The sequence below is a fragment of the Delphinapterus leucas genome, chromosome 4, assembly GCF_059928025.1.
Source record: "Delphinapterus leucas isolate spDelLeu-1000000601 "Yukka" chromosome 4, BTC_Dleu_Yukka2, whole genome shotgun sequence".
Classification (NCBI taxonomy): domain Eukaryota; kingdom Metazoa; phylum Chordata; class Mammalia; order Artiodactyla; family Monodontidae; genus Delphinapterus; species Delphinapterus leucas.
In genome coordinates, this window is record NC_143132.1 from 131,121,407 (window position 1) to 131,136,914 (window position 15,508).

General features: G+C 40.4%; 1 protein-coding gene across 6 annotated transcripts in view; it reads right to left on the reverse strand.

Annotated features, from left to right (window-relative positions):
- ARMC8 (armadillo repeat containing 8) overlaps window positions 1-15,093 on the reverse strand; it is a 106,858-nt gene extending 91,765 nt beyond the window's left edge. For 4 of the 6 annotated variants that reach the window (XM_022582582.3, XM_022582583.3, XM_022582584.3 and 1 more), the window contains exon 1: window positions 14,843-15,091. In XM_022582582.3, coding sequence (XP_022438290.1) covers window positions 14,843-14,887 — 45 coding nt within the window. In that variant the 5' untranslated portion in view covers window positions 14,888-15,091. Of the gene's footprint in view, window positions 1-14,842 lie in introns of all 6 variants that reach the window. The other 2 variants (XM_089911105.1, XM_089911104.1) reach the window with 1 other exon arrangement.
- Between the last annotated feature and the right edge of the window lie 415 nt (window positions 15,094-15,508).

Sequence of the window (15,508 nt, forward strand, 5' to 3'; positions counted from 1 at the left end):
TCTAGTAGGTCTGTGTCTTTATTCCTGTCTTACCCCTAGGTTCTTCATGACATTTTTTTTCTTAAATTCCATATATATGTGTTAGCATACGGTATTTGTCTTTCTCTTTCTGACTTATTTCACTCTGTATGACAGACTCTAGGTCTATCCACCTCATTACAAATAGCTCAATTTGGTTTCTTTTTATGGCTGAGTAATATTCCATTGTATGTGGCACATATATACAATGGAATATTACACTAATACCCTTTTAAATTACTCTGTAGCTTCCGGTAGCTGGAAGGGCTTGTACACACAGTGATCCTCCATCCTCCCAACCGATCCAGTGAATGTGCCAAGCAGCCAGCTAAAGCTCAGGGTACAGTCTGTGCCCATGAAGGAGAGTAGTGCTAGCCAGGGTCACACTATGACCTCTGCCTTTTGGCACAAGGCTTCAAACAAATGACCTAGAAAGCCCTCGAAACCTAGCTCTAAACTTACTGTACCCATTCAGAGCTGCAGAAGCCACCACAAACGTATAGATTAAAAACTGTTACATTTTTACGCTTAATAGCACCCCTCCAAATTATATTATGTAAAAATGTACATGAATCCTTTCAAGCAGAAAGTTTGTATACACCAAATTTGTGACTTAGTATTTAGAATTTAGTAGAGCTGAATGTACATATGTACGAACAGGTACTAAACATTAAAGAAAGAAGAGAAGCTTGTAGCAAATTTCTTCTTGAAGGAAAACAGAAACAGGTAATGAGTTGCGTTCCACCGTGGAGAACTATTAAAGTGGAAGCAATTTCCCTTTTAGTAGGGTGACCATTTGTGATGTCTCCCCTTGAGTGAAGACTGGTTGTAGTGACTTGATTCTAGCAAGCAGAAAGCAGTGAAGGTGATAGGATGTCACTGCAGAGCTCTCTCTCTCTCTGTGTCCATGTCTGTGTCTGTCTGTCTGTCTCTCCCTCCCTCCCTCCCTCCCTCTGTCAAAAGCCAGCTTCCATATTGTAAGTTGCCCTATGGAGAGCCCCACATGGCATGGAACTAAGGGGAGCCCCTGGCCAAGAGCCAGCAAGGGATTGAGGCCCTCGTTTCAACAGCCCACATGGAACTAAATCCTGCCAATAATCCTGTGAGTGAGCTTGGAAATGGATTCTCCCTCAACTGAGGCTTGAAACGTGGCTCCTGTTGACACCCTGACTGCAACCTCACAAGGAACTCTGGGGCAGAGGCATTAGCTAAGCCACATCTGAATTCCTGACCTACAGAAACTGTGAGATAATAAATGTTGTTTTAAGCAGCTAAGTAATTTGTTACATAACAATAAACAGACAATGAATATACCTTCAAATTTATCATCCAAACCAGGATAATTTTAAGACTGAAAGAGGGCACTACTAATACTTGTCACAGAATAACACATAAATGAAGAGTGTTGGAGACAAACTGGGCTTATATGCTCGCCCTACCTTTTATTCCTCTTTAGTGGCACAAAATTTATTATCTCTAATAAATTAGAGATAGCTCAGAAAACTGGTCAGACATACTGAAAAAGCAAACCAGAACAATCTCTAATTGCCCTTCTGAATAAACTACGCATGATTGGGGTAAATTAAAACCCTGCCTTTTGAAAAAAATTCTTCGGGAAAGGTTCTGAATGCCAAATTACTAAGTCCCAGACTTGCCACGAATGGGATTTAACACAAAGAATAGAAGAAGTAAATTTGTTCAACTGAAGTTCTAAAACCTGAAGTGAAACAATGGGTTTATTAGACAATGAAGAGTGAGGGTTTAAGCGTAAATAAGAAAATATCAAACTATTTTATTTCATTAAAATCTTGCTCTATGTGTATTTCATTAAAATAGTATGTTCTTTAATCCTACCATATTCAGGCATTGAATGGTAGAAAGAATATATGACTTGGGATCAGAAGATGGGTTTGAAACCTAGTTCTACCACTTGGTAGCTTTGTGACATAGGGCAAAAATAAAATTTTGAGACTGTTTCTTCAAGTATAAAATGGTAACGTTACCACATAGCTCAGAGTGTGGATCAAATGAGATAACACACAAGAAAAACCCCTATAAACTGTAAATGAACCATATAAACACTGATTTCAGGAAAAGCCTATTTTTGTATAAAAAATATAATTGCCTTAACAAATGTACTACTGCTCTTCTCAGTTATTTATAGTCATATTCATGATTAAAGCCTAATTATTCAGACATACCTTTCCTCACCCGATAGCAGCTTTTTTCTCAGACCAAGCTAAGTACTTAGCAAGAAATAAATATGCATTTGAATGCTGACCTTAGAAATCTAAACTTTCATTACTTGAGATTTAAAATAACTGTTAAAAATATGTAAGGTAATCCTTAGTGCACTTTTTATTACTAACTTGCATTATAACCGTAGGTATAACCATGGACTCAGACAATATAAAATCACAGTTACAAATACCAATATATAGTTCAAGGAGTAATTTTTTTTTTTTTTTTTTTTGGCTGCACCTTGGCATGAGGTATCTTGGTTCCCTGACCAGGGATCGAACCTGTGCCCTCTGCAGTGGAAGCGCAGAGTCTTAACCACTGTACTGCCAGGGAAGTCGCAAGGAATAATCAATTTATAGTGTTCTCGTACCCATACACCAAATCAGAAAGAAAAGGTAGACAGAATACAAATATTTTTATAATACCTGACACTTGTTTAGTATGTTACAGTTTACAAAGTATTTTCATATCTATTTTCTCATTTAATTCACGTGTTCTTTAGAAACTGGAATATTACAAATCTCACTGGGGAATTCTGACCCCTGAGAAATGAATGTTTAAACTAGTTGTTGCCATATTAATCAAAATTTCATGTGTCAATTATTCCACAAACTACTAGGAACTTCAAGATAAAATTGTCATAATGTTGATCATTCAGCATTGTCAGGGAAAATCCTGGTTTAGGGAAGAGATGAAAGGAGCACAACCCAAAAAACAGAATGTTTGAGCTCTGTAAAGCTTCAGTTTAAAACCTATTTCATGCTGAAATTCAACATGTGAATATATTTAATTTACTAGGTGCTGGTAACAGAGTTAAGATAGAGTCCCTTACCCTCAACTCATTCACAGCACAGAAAGGAAACAGATAGGTAAGTAAGTTACAGTTGTCACTTCTAACACAGGATAAGTGTAACCATAAAAGTGAACACAAGATAAAAAGAAAGCTGAAGATACAATTAACTGAAGTTAGGGGTGGAATGGGAGGTGGTATCTAAGCAGCAAGGATGATTAATCTGAAAGACTAGTATTATTTTGCTAGGTGAAATGGGGAGGAAAAAAAAGATAAGTACTCTAGGCGGAGAGCACAGCACACGCAAAAGAGTTCTGAAGCAATGTGGTGTGTTTGAGAAACGCAATTTAGTATTATAGTGATATAGTATACACTTGGGAATACAAAACAAAGCTAAAGTTGTACCCTTTAATTCAGTCAACAAATATTTAGACAGCTATGCAGGCACTGTTCTAGGCAAGAACCAAAAAAAGCCCAACTTTGCAGGGCTTACATTTCAGCAAGGGGAGAAAGATAAAAAGCAATAAACATAATAAATAAACGATATAGAATATTATAGGGCTATACATGCTATGGGGGGAAATGTTTAATAGCACATTTTATTTCCATCTCCTTTTACTATACACTGCACAAGCTGCGGGGAGGGAGAAGTGCAGGAGAGAAAGAGGGAAGTGTACTAATACATCCCCCCCCAGAGAACCCCATACACTCAGCATCTCAGTAGTTCTAAACAGTAGTTCTAAACAGGGACACTACTGCCTAAGATACATTCTTTAAATCTATGGAAGTGATTTTGGGTTGTCAAAATGGCAATAGGTGCTACTGATATCTAGTGGGCAAGGGCTAAGGATGCTAGATGTCCTGCAGTGAGTGGGACAACAGGCCCATACTCGAAAAGACTTTCCACTATGCAGTCACGTAGGAAAATAAACTTTAATTACCTGAGCCTAGAATCTAACTCCATTTTACATATAAACAAAAAATGTGTTTCGCATCATTTTACTATACCATTTTCCAAGAATGCAACTCCCATATGAATACAGGAAAGGGTGTACTTTGTGTTGTTAGGAACTTTATCAAAAGTTGTTCACTTCAGAAAAATCACATCAAAAACAGTATCACTTATTGTATTTAAGTAGCCATCACATCATACCTATATCACTGTCTTATAGCAGTCATATTTACAGCTAAACCACCCTTATTTGTAAATATATCTCTATTTTATTACTTCTTTCTAGTACCTGAGTATTTACTCATTTAAATAATATAAATTAGTTTCCTGCTCTTTCTCCCTTAACACAGCTGAGGCATTATGCCAACTCTTAAAAATTTACATGTAAGAGCAGTTATCTATGAATTTCACTCCAGGAGAGCGAAGGAGGTGCTCCAAAATACGTTTTAAGAAGGGGATGTGGAGTCTAGCAGAGTTGAGAACCACTAACTGAAACAGCTCTTAACATTCCAGTCAGCTGGGAGCTCCAGAACCTCTTCTCCATCCCAAACATTTTGAAACGAAAATTTGATTTGCTGATGCCTCCAACTCTCAGTCCAAACAAATGCTTCCTACTGTCACTTTGACAATTTTCTGAAATGCCAAATAACTGTACTGCTTAGATCACTCACAGATTCACAATTATTCAATTTGAAGTCCAGGAACTAGAGAATTTCTTCCTAACTTTGAGGGGAAAAAAAACCTCCCTCCCTCTGGAACAATACAAAAAAGGATAATATAACAAAGACTGACCTTTTCCTTGCAGATGGCTATCATGCCCTCCCTATGTATTAAAAAATTCCTACTTGCCTCCAAAAGGAAGAAAAATTAGAAGAAAATGCCTAAGTAAACCCCAAATTTTGTGGATATTTTGATTTTTCCTTTCTTTTACTTTTTTGTATTCTAGTAAACTTCTGGCCCCATTAGGATTCAATCAGATTCTCATTCAGTTTTTGCAGACCCATCACATAGTATTTTTTAAACTTTTTTTTTTTTTTTTTTTTTGCGGTACGCGGGCCTCTCACTGCTGTGGCCTCTCCCGTTGCGGAGCACAGGCTCCGGACGCGCAGGCTCAGCGGCCATGGCTCCCGGGCCCAGCCGCTCCGCGGCATGTGGGATCTTCCCAGACCGGGGCACGAACCCGTGTCCCCTGCATCAGCAGGCGGACTCTCAACCAGTGCGCCACCAGGGAAGCCCTAAACTATTTTTATCTTTACATTTTTTTTTATTATTATGGGATTCATTCTTAGGTGATTCTAGGGGTTTGCAGCATCCTTCCTCCCAAAATTCACCAAAGCCCTGCTTTTCTGCAGTCTCTAGCAACTTTGGGAAGTTTATAAAATGGCACTTCAGTTTGGCTGGGTCCCATCAGTGCAGAATATAACATACTTATGACAACCAAAATTCCTAGAATATAATGTTTCAATCTCATAAACACAATTATGAAAATACTGAAATATATAATTTTAAACTTAATCTACTTGGATAAGAAGCAGCCCTGACCTCTCAATAAGTAATTAAGACTGAAAATCAGATTTCACGTTAAGAGAACTTATTTTAAAATAAAGAGCAAATAAATCAGTAGTCATATGAAGTTTGAAAATAAAATTCTAAAATGTAAGGCTGTGCACACAAATTTTTCCTCTATGTGTTTGGAAATCTGACTACAACACTTCATAGACAATAGTATGTGACAGTGGACAGGTCAGTCTCTGGTTCTCAGTTTTCATCAATAAAAAACAGACAAGGACAAACTAAAGATTATCTGCAGGCTTCTTTCAGGCAAAGATTCCATAACTTTACTTACCCAAAGGGGGATTTTTTTTTTCATAATAGGAAAACCAGAGCATAGTAGTGAGTTTTTAATGTAATAAAATATTATTATAGGGCTTCCCTGGTGGCGCAGTGGTTGAGAGTCCGCCTGCCGATGCAGGGGACACGGGTTCGTGCCCCGGTCCGGGAAGATCCCACATGCTGCGGAGCGGCTGGGCCCGTGAGCCATGGCCGCTGAGCCTGCGCGTCCGGAGCCTGTGCTCCGCGACGGGAGAAGCCACGACAGTGAGAGGCTCACGTACCGCAAAAAAAAAAAAAAAAAAAAAATTATTATAGCCCTTGTAATATCGTATCAACATGCTATACAGATGCTTAGGTGGTCTCAAAAACTGGAAGCAATTTAGCATTCATGCTTCTTTCTAATCAGGTACTGCAATGTTTATCCCTTTAAAGTATGGTACAAATCACAAAGAGCTATTTGGGTCTAGACGATTTCTTTCTCACTATTAAATTCTATTCATTTACTCTTCAATGTAGACAAGAATGTCTGAAGACTGAGGACCAAGAAGAGATCCCTCTGGACAGAGTAAGTGGACCATGTAAGGATTTATGGTGCAAAATAGCAGAATCTGGAACTCCAAGGGAGCAAGAACCTCATATGGGACATTAGAGTGACAAGGATTGTGAGGAGTTTTATGAAGCTTGAGGTATTCTCTGGGTTGGCAAAGGTTCATTTAGATGCCTTCCAAAATGATAAGATAGCCCAGGAAATCCACTAGGATGCATTCAAATGCCTACTTCTTAATCCTGATATAACAGAGTGAGGCTATTCAGACACGGGTGATGTTGTCCCTGACCATAAGAATAGTTTAAATTATTCTTCAAGACTGCAATCATGTAATGACTTTGAGATCCAGGGTACCATCTTTCATGGTACACCTCAGAGGTGGTACAGTCCAGACAGGCTGGCTGCCTTCTGATTTTTTTTTTTTTTTCAAAAGGCTTTATTTGCTTCAGATTCTTAGAGGCAGTAAACACCCTTGCCTCAGAGCTATCCATGGTGCTTGACTCATGCTCAGCCCATCACTTCCAGCAATTGGTGCATTAACTTTCCCACCATAGTACCACTCAGGATCTGCCTGACCCATCACCCACATTGTGGCCTGTGACTATTATGCCAGTATCACGGGCCACTTGTAATTTCTGTCTATTCCACTTTGCCTATGCCCAGATCCACAATGCCTTACTTTGTCCTGGCTTAGATCTCTCATCTAGCTCTGCCTCCCAGGCCTGCTATACCACCTGCTACACAAAGCCCTTTCTGTACAAACAGTACACCTTGGGGAAGATCACTGGCATAATCTGGGAAAAAGATTACAGTTCTTCAGAGCCAAATCCCCCATATGATACCTTATGTGAGTTTTAAAACCTTGTTGTTACAATTTTTACCATTCCAAAATGATTGAAAATGAGTTTTAAATTTTGCTCTATGCTTTTGTGACTGACTTTGGAATGAATAAAGAATAGGAACTGTTAACTCAAGATTTATGTGTGGGTTTCAGGGAATCTATGAGCCCCTTGAAGTTATGTGATTCTTTAGGCAGATGCATGTTTTTCTGGGGAAGATGGTGTTGAGCCTCTTACCCTTAAAATGTTAAGAACTCGGTCAATGTGTTGATGACTCCCAATAATAATCATCTCCCCAGGTTTAAGCACTAGACTTCTGTATCTGTGGTTTAATAAATATATTTGGTCTTTCTCCCAGTTCCTGGCACAGAGGTCCTGAAACCTTGAAATTTCCTGGGTGACATCAATGTCTTTACTTATTCATAAGGAACATCTTTCAAGAGTTTTGCTAATGAACGATTAGGCTGGGGCCCCTAGATAGCCTCAAGATGGGACCCCTAGATAGCCTCAAGATGGGACTGGTTACCCAAAAGACAAAGTGATTAGAGGGCTGGAACTTTCAGTCCCATCCACCAACCTCTGGGAAGTGGAAGAGTGGGAGGCTGGAGATTAACGCTCTATAAAAACTCCTGAATAAAACGTGATTAAGTTTCCAGGTAAGTGAATGCATCCACCTGCCAGGAGGGTGGTGCGCCCCAGTTCCACATGGACAGAAGTTCCTGCACTTGGGACCTTTCTGGATCTTGCCCTATGTACCTCTTCACCTGGCTGTTCATCTGAATCTTTTATAAGATAAATGTTTTGCTGAGCTTTGTGAACCATTCTGACAAATGACTGAATTTGAGGAGGGAGCAGTGGGAACCCCTGATTTATAACTGGTCAGTCAGAGGACAGGAGAACAACCTGGACTTGCAACTGCTGTCTGAGGTGGGGGCAGTCTTGCAGGACTTAACCTGTGGAATCTGACACTATCTCCAAGTAAATAGTGTCAGAATTGAGTTAAATTGTAGGACACCCAGCTAGTATCCATAGAGAACCAGAGAATCGCTTGGTGGTGTGGAAAACATTCCAGAATATCCAGCTGCCTACTGGACACCTCTAAATGAATTCCCAGAAAACACTTCAAACTCAGCATGTCCAAAATGAAACTCATTCTTCCTCCTTACTCTTCTAACATGTTCAGCTCCTAATCCTCACCATTTCAGTAGAGGATACCACCTAGATATAAAACTAAAAATCTTGTCAATCATGTTTGATCATGATTATGACTCTTTCCTCTTCCTCATTCCCCTCATCCAATCAGTCACATCTTAAAACTTTTTGAAAGCCTAATAAATTCTTAAAACACTCCAGAAACAGAAGAATCATGTGTTCTCTAATCATTTTGCAGGTGGTAAAGATCTCCAAATATTAATAGATTCTATAGGCTGGAAACTCTTCCCACTGGACCATAACTTTTCATTTTTAATAGAAAGCATAACACCATCTCATCATTCCCCCTCCCCCAATAACTGTTTTATGAATATGCCAGAAAATGTAGCTAACTCTTTATTCTTCTGAGTTTATGAAATGAGATCAAAACAGTTTTCTTCTACCAAAGTGACAAGTGGGGGCTGTTTCTGCAAAACAGCTCTTATTTGGAATACTTTTCATTCCTAGCTAAACAGTCCTAAGGATCATAGCACTACAGCTCAGTGAAGGCAGCTGCTTTCCAATTTCCAGAAGATAACAGCAATCATCCTTTGTCAATAAATCCATACCTTTACCTAGAAGCCAACATAACATATTACACTGCAAAACAACTGCCAAATCAGAAATCAAAAAGATACAAGTCAGAGTAACTGAAATTCCTGGCTCCTGGTACTACTTTAAAATTCTTGATGAGAATGGGAGGAGACAAGAAGGCTAGATATAAATATCCAAGTGAAACTGAAGACCTTACCTAACTCTTGGTAAAGCTTAAAAGACTTCCTGAGCATTCGCTGTCTGAATTCAGGTGGCAATCATTCCTTAAAAAGATAGAAAATGTCCAGAAACATACGATGAGCATCTCCCATTCTTCCCACACTGCCATTAAAGATTAGGAAGTTCATACTGGTCTTCTTTTAGGACCACCTCCTGACATACCCTGTGCTTGCTGGTGTTTTGTAGAGAAAACAAAAGGGAAACTTTAAAATGTGCTTACAAGATTTTACTTTGCATTTACTACTAAAAACCAAGAGAAGGCAAATTCATACTTATAAGATAGTTGAGCTTAACCTCACAGAAAAAAATTTTTTTAGCTCTTGTCAGTTGTCCATGTAAGAGAGCAAATCCCTGTGCACCTGAAGACCAACAAATGCTTATAATCATCAAGAACAGAACATAATCAAGGAATATCCAGACTTGGAATACCCTATGCAGTGCAAATAACTGCTCATCAAATAGGCATAATGGCACTGGGAAATAAATGTAACAAAGGCCTTAGCTGTCTGTGCCAGCCTACAGTATGATTCAAAGGCATTTTATTATCTTGTCTCTCTCAAATCACTACAAACTGACCAAAGTAAAGTGTAATCATCCTCTTAACAGGGTCTTTCAAAAGGCATAAATTTTAATCTCAAGTCCGATACCAATTTTTAAAAAAATAGGTCATACTTCTGGTGTTATGTCTAAGAATTCTTTACCAAGCCCAAGGTTCTGCAAATTTTGTTTATTCTAAAAGTTTTATATTTTACAATTAAATCTACGATCCATTTTGAATTAATTTTTGTACAAGGTGTGAAATTAAGATCAAAGTTCATTTTTTAACCTATGTTTAAGGGGATGAAAAGATAAGCTACAGACTGGGAGAAAATATTTGCAAAGCACCCATCTGACCAATGACTCACATCTAGAATATATAAAGAGACTTCAAAATTCTACAGTAAAAAAACAAACAGGGCTTCCCAGGTGGCACAGTGGTTGAGAGTCTGCCTGCCGATGCAGGGGACACGGGTACGTGCCCCGGTCCAGGAAGATCCCACATGCCGCGGAGCGGCTGGGCCCGTGAGCCATGGCCGCTGAGCCTGTGCTCTGCAACGGGAGAGGCCACAACAGTGAGAGGCCCACGTACTGCAAAAAAAAAAACAAAAACAGTCCAACTAGAAAGTGGGCAAAAGGACATGAAAAAATATTTCACTATAATATTTTATTCACATTTCACTAAAATATTTTATTCATATTTCAATAAAATATTTTATTCATATTTCAATAAAATATGGATGGCAAGTAAGTAATGAAAATATTTTTGACATTACTAATCATTACAGAAATGTAAATTGAGACCATGATGAGATATCACTATATATCTATTAGAACAGCTAAAATAAAAAATAATGACATACCAAATTGCTGGTGAGCATGCAAAGAAACTGAATCTCTCAAACATTACTGGTGGGAATGTAAAATGGTACAGCCACTTTGGAAAAGTTTGTCAGTTTCTTTAAGAATTAAACATACATTTACCATACAACCTAGCAATTGCACTATTGGGCATTTATCTCAGAGATACAAAAAGTTATGTCCACACAAAAGCCTGTACATGTTTGTTCATAGCAGGTTATAACAGCCAAAAACTGGAAATGCCCCAAATTTCTAACAGGTGAACAGTTAAGCAAACTATCTTTCAAACATCCATATTATATATCCATTCCACAGGATACTACTCAGCAGTAAAAAGGAAGAAACTACTGATACATACAACAGCTTGAATGGATCTCCAGGGCATTACACTGAGTGAGAAAAGCCAATCTCAAAAGGTCACACGCTGTATGACTCCATTTATGCAACATTATAGAAAATGACAAAATCATGGAGATGGAGAAGAGATTAGTTGTCACCAGGGGTTAGAGATAGTGCATGTGGGGCAGTAGGCAGGTGTGACTATAAAGAAGTAACATGAGGGAGATCTTGACTATGGTATTACAGAACTGTATACATATTTATACCAATATCAGTTTTGTGGTTTTGATATTGTACTATAGTTATATAAAATGTGACCAAACACGGGAACTGGGTACAGTATACACAGGGATCTCTCTGTACTATCTTTGCAACTTTCTGTGAATCTGTCATTATCTCAAAATAAAAAGTTTAAAAAAATGCAATCAATGTAAAATCACCCAAAAGTTTGGGAAACATGGGAAAATTTATAAATTTGTTGAAAACAGTGATGTTGTAATGCTAAATGCATTACAGGGATGGGGTGATCATGGCGTAGCCTAGAAAGACACCTGGAGATTTTGTCCAACTCCTCCAAATAAATAGTTCAATCAAATATTTATTGAGAATCTAATATATGAAAGACATAGTGCTATAAAAAGTAGTTGCGTTAAGTAGAAGAAAAGGTCAAGCACTTACCTCTGAATTAATTTACTCTCTAAGAAGATAAAACAGACTAATTATTAAAAGCCTCAGGGCCACTGCAAAAGCAGTTTCCTTTGCCTGGAATGTTCTTCTGTTTTTCTAGTTAGTTCTTACTTGTCCTTGAACTCTAACTCATTGTCACTTCTTTAGGGAAACCTTCCCTAGCTCTCTTTGCTCTCCATATTAGAACACGTTCCCCTATTACATGCTTGTACAGCACCGTATATTTTTCATTCATAACACTAATCACCATTCACAAAAAACTGTGTGACATTTTGATGTCTATTTTCTCCATTAGGCTAATCTCCAAGAAGGCAAAGACAGTCTAGGTAGCTCGCCACTGTATTCCCAAACCCAATGCCATGCCTGGCAAATGACAGAAGCTCAAAATATGTTACATGAATAAACCTATACAAAGCTCTAATTCATATGTGCAAATGAGCAGGCAGACAACAAGAGTTACTGGGTTTTGTAAGAACCCAAGATCACTTCAACTTGAGAAAGCCAGTTTATATGGGATAGGAGGTTCATGCAGAGGATAAAGAATCTTATATCCAAAGCTGAATATGAACATCAGTCTTTCAGCAACAGGAACCCACTGAAGAATTGAAACAGGGAACCGGTGCATCCGATGTGCTGTATAGGGAAATAAATGCAGAGAACTGAATTCAACTAAGAGGATAAGACACTAGAGGCAGTAAAAATAACTGCAAGGAACTGTGGTAATGCAGGCACAAAATGATAAGTTCCGGAATGAGAGGGTGGTCATGGGAAAAGACAGATGTGAGAAACACTGAGAATGAAGAGCCAACAGAACTTAAGGACTGATTAGCTATAGGGGCATGAAAGGGGGAAGAGTCAATGATGATTCAAGTGGTTTAACAGTGGGTGATCCATGAAAGATAATACCATTAGCAGAAATGGGAAGTCAGGACTAAGTTCTCTTAGGAGAAGGAATGTGCTTTGTTGGAAAGTGATGGGTAACATCCACACAACTGAAGACGTGAGACTAGATGGAGAACAGTCAAGGCTGCCAATGTAGATGTGTGAGTTGATTATAATTAAGGTTATAAAAATGAATGAGATCTCTCAGAGAGGAGAAGGTATAAAGGGCCTTGAATGGAAATTCTTTAAAACCATTTGATCTGCCCCTGGTGAGAATTATGTTTCTCAGGTTATGGAGTCATTCAGATGGTGAGCTTCCTGAAGGCATAGCTGAGCTCAACTGTGCACTGGGTGTTGTGCAAAATAGTAGCCTATTAAAGGAACCAATTATTTTCAAGATAATTTCTGATGATTAATTCCTGTTCCACTTGCACTTTGTATTTCAAAAAGTGGTGCCCTAGGTAGAACTTTGAAAGGTACAGGCTTCACTTGAAATTATTATAATCAGTGAGTTTAGACAGTTTAAATCATTTATCCAAAAGTCTGTTTTCCCAAGGCTCCAGAACTGAAGAACTGAAATACCAGACTTTGGGACTGTGAAAACCTTAAAAAAAAAAAAAAAAAAAAAAGAGCCCCCAATGAGACTAGGGCTAAAGCAAATGCCCACTAGAAGTAGGGAATACTCTTCAAGAAGTTTTTTTTTGTTTTGTTTTGTTTTTTTAAAGTTTCAAGTGAGCTTTATTAGGGAGCGCTCCCAGGCGAGGTTCACTGGTCCGAGAGAAAGGGGCCAGAGAAGTCGCCAAGAAGTTTTTGAATAAAGTAAAATAGGAAATATTATTTACTGAGGGAGTGAAAAAAAAACCCAAAAAATTTCAACTGTACACTACATGGGTTGACAACGTACAAAAACTAAAGAAGCTTCAAATGAAGGATAAGCTAGATAATTAAGGGAATTGAGAACAGTCCAGATGCATACTTAAAAAAACAACAAAAAGCTAATGAGGGAAAGTCATTGGCCTGCTCTTCCACAAAATGTTCCTAGGTGTCAGTCAGAGGTGGAGTAACAAGCTAATTCAATGCTTAGGTGAGCAGTATTTCCCCAGCTACAGTTTAAAAATAAGAAAAGGGACTATTGAAATGGATCAGAGGACAAATTTGTGTACAGCTCCCACCCCACCCCCACCCAAATAAATCAAGGTGGAATATGCCACAATGCTCTAACTGTGAACTGCAGCAAATGTCCTAAGTGCTTCCAGATAGATGAGTTGTGTTTGTGGGAGAAGTCAGGGAAGAGAAACCCGTTGGAGCCACAGCCTCAAGGTACCTGACAAGGCATCTATAATCCAACCATCCTCTCAACATCAGACTGACTTACACGATAAGTCTAAAAGATGGTCAACCAGTCTTTGCCTACTTGTTTCCAACAACAGCAAATGGACCATTGGTAAACTGACCATTCTCAGAGCTGGACAGCTCTCATTTGTTGCAAAACCCTTCTAAGTTATCTCCTAGTAACTTTCACCCCCGGTCCTTGGTTCTCTCAAGAGCAACACAGCAAAGGTGAAAGTTTTGGTTTCATTTTTAAATTTAAGCGAACTAGGTATTACTTTCAGGCATGTCAATACATTCCCTTCTTTCAATAGTAGGAAAATCTGATCTCTTTTTTCAACGTTTGACTCCCCGTGAAGGAAAAAGGAAGGCCAGTCACAGGTTCCTCTAGACTCAGGGCTGCGACCTCCGCAGCAGAGCGGAGAAAAGAGGCTTAAATAACTACATACACTAGGAGACGTTGCAGCTGATAAGAAATTCCCGTTGCCAAGAAGCAAGCAGCTCTAGCCTGTGACCGGGTGCTGGGACGCGATAGAAGCCACACAGACCTGGCCTGGCAGCCCGAGACAGTGGGGGCCAAGAAGCCTCCGTCTCTTTTTGCCAAAGCCGCGGAGGGCTGAATGGGCGCTCACCCCCAGGCCAGCGGCAAACCCGGCGCCTCACACGGCAAAGCGCTCGGCCCCAGGAAAGAGGCATCGGTAAGAAGCCTCGGTGAAACGTCTGGCAAAGCTCAAGCCGCGCCGCCGGGCCAGCTGCCCGTGTGTCCAACCACCCGGCCCGCCCGACGCCGTCCTGAGAACCTGCACCGGTGAGCGCTCCCGGAGTTGGAGACGTCTCGGGCTCGGCCGGGTCCCGTCTCTCCCCCCCGCCCACCCTCTCTCAACTCCCCTGCTTAGAGCTGAGCCGGAGGCCACCCCAAGGAGTGGTGCCCAGGAGGCATGCCGCGTTGGTGGTGAATGCTGCGGGCTGGGCCCGAGCTCTCGGGCAGGCGGGCAGCCAAGCGGCTGCGGCCGGTAACTCACCGAAAGGACGCTCATGCGGATTGGGGTCTCCAACAGGCACGCCATCTTGAGCCTTCCCACCAGGCTGCGGCCGGCGCCGGCGCCGGGGCCGGCACTTTCGACAGCCGACTACTGGGCCAACCACAGTTACCTCTGAAGAAAGTCAGGCAGGTAGACGAGAACGGACCACGCTCTAGACACCGCTGAAGTACGGCCAGGGCCCGCAGAGCGGAGAGCAAAGGGAAACCGCACCAGGGGCCTCCTTACGAATCGTCCTCTCAGAAACGGCAGCTACTCTCAGCCCGGGTGAGAGGTGGGAGCGCGCAGCAGTTTCCGCATGCGCAAAGAAGATCGGCCGGCCCCACCTGCGGCTCGCGGTGGGCGGAGCCTCGTGGGCGGAGCCTCGTGGGCGGAGTCTTGCTGTAAGCTTCACAGAATGATTTGTTGCAATTTCTTGAGCTCGCGTACTCATTATTCCGAAAAACTGGTGTGTAGAGCCAAATACATAATTTGAAGTTCACTTTCACATTCATTATCTCACTCCTTCTTTGCACCAAACTTCTAGTGTCGTTATTATCTCCATTTTACAGATGGAGAAACTGTGATCTCAGAACCAGGTCTCCTGCCACCAGTAAGAGTGTTTCACGATCCAACGTTGAAGTGTGACCTGTTTCAGCATTATCTGCC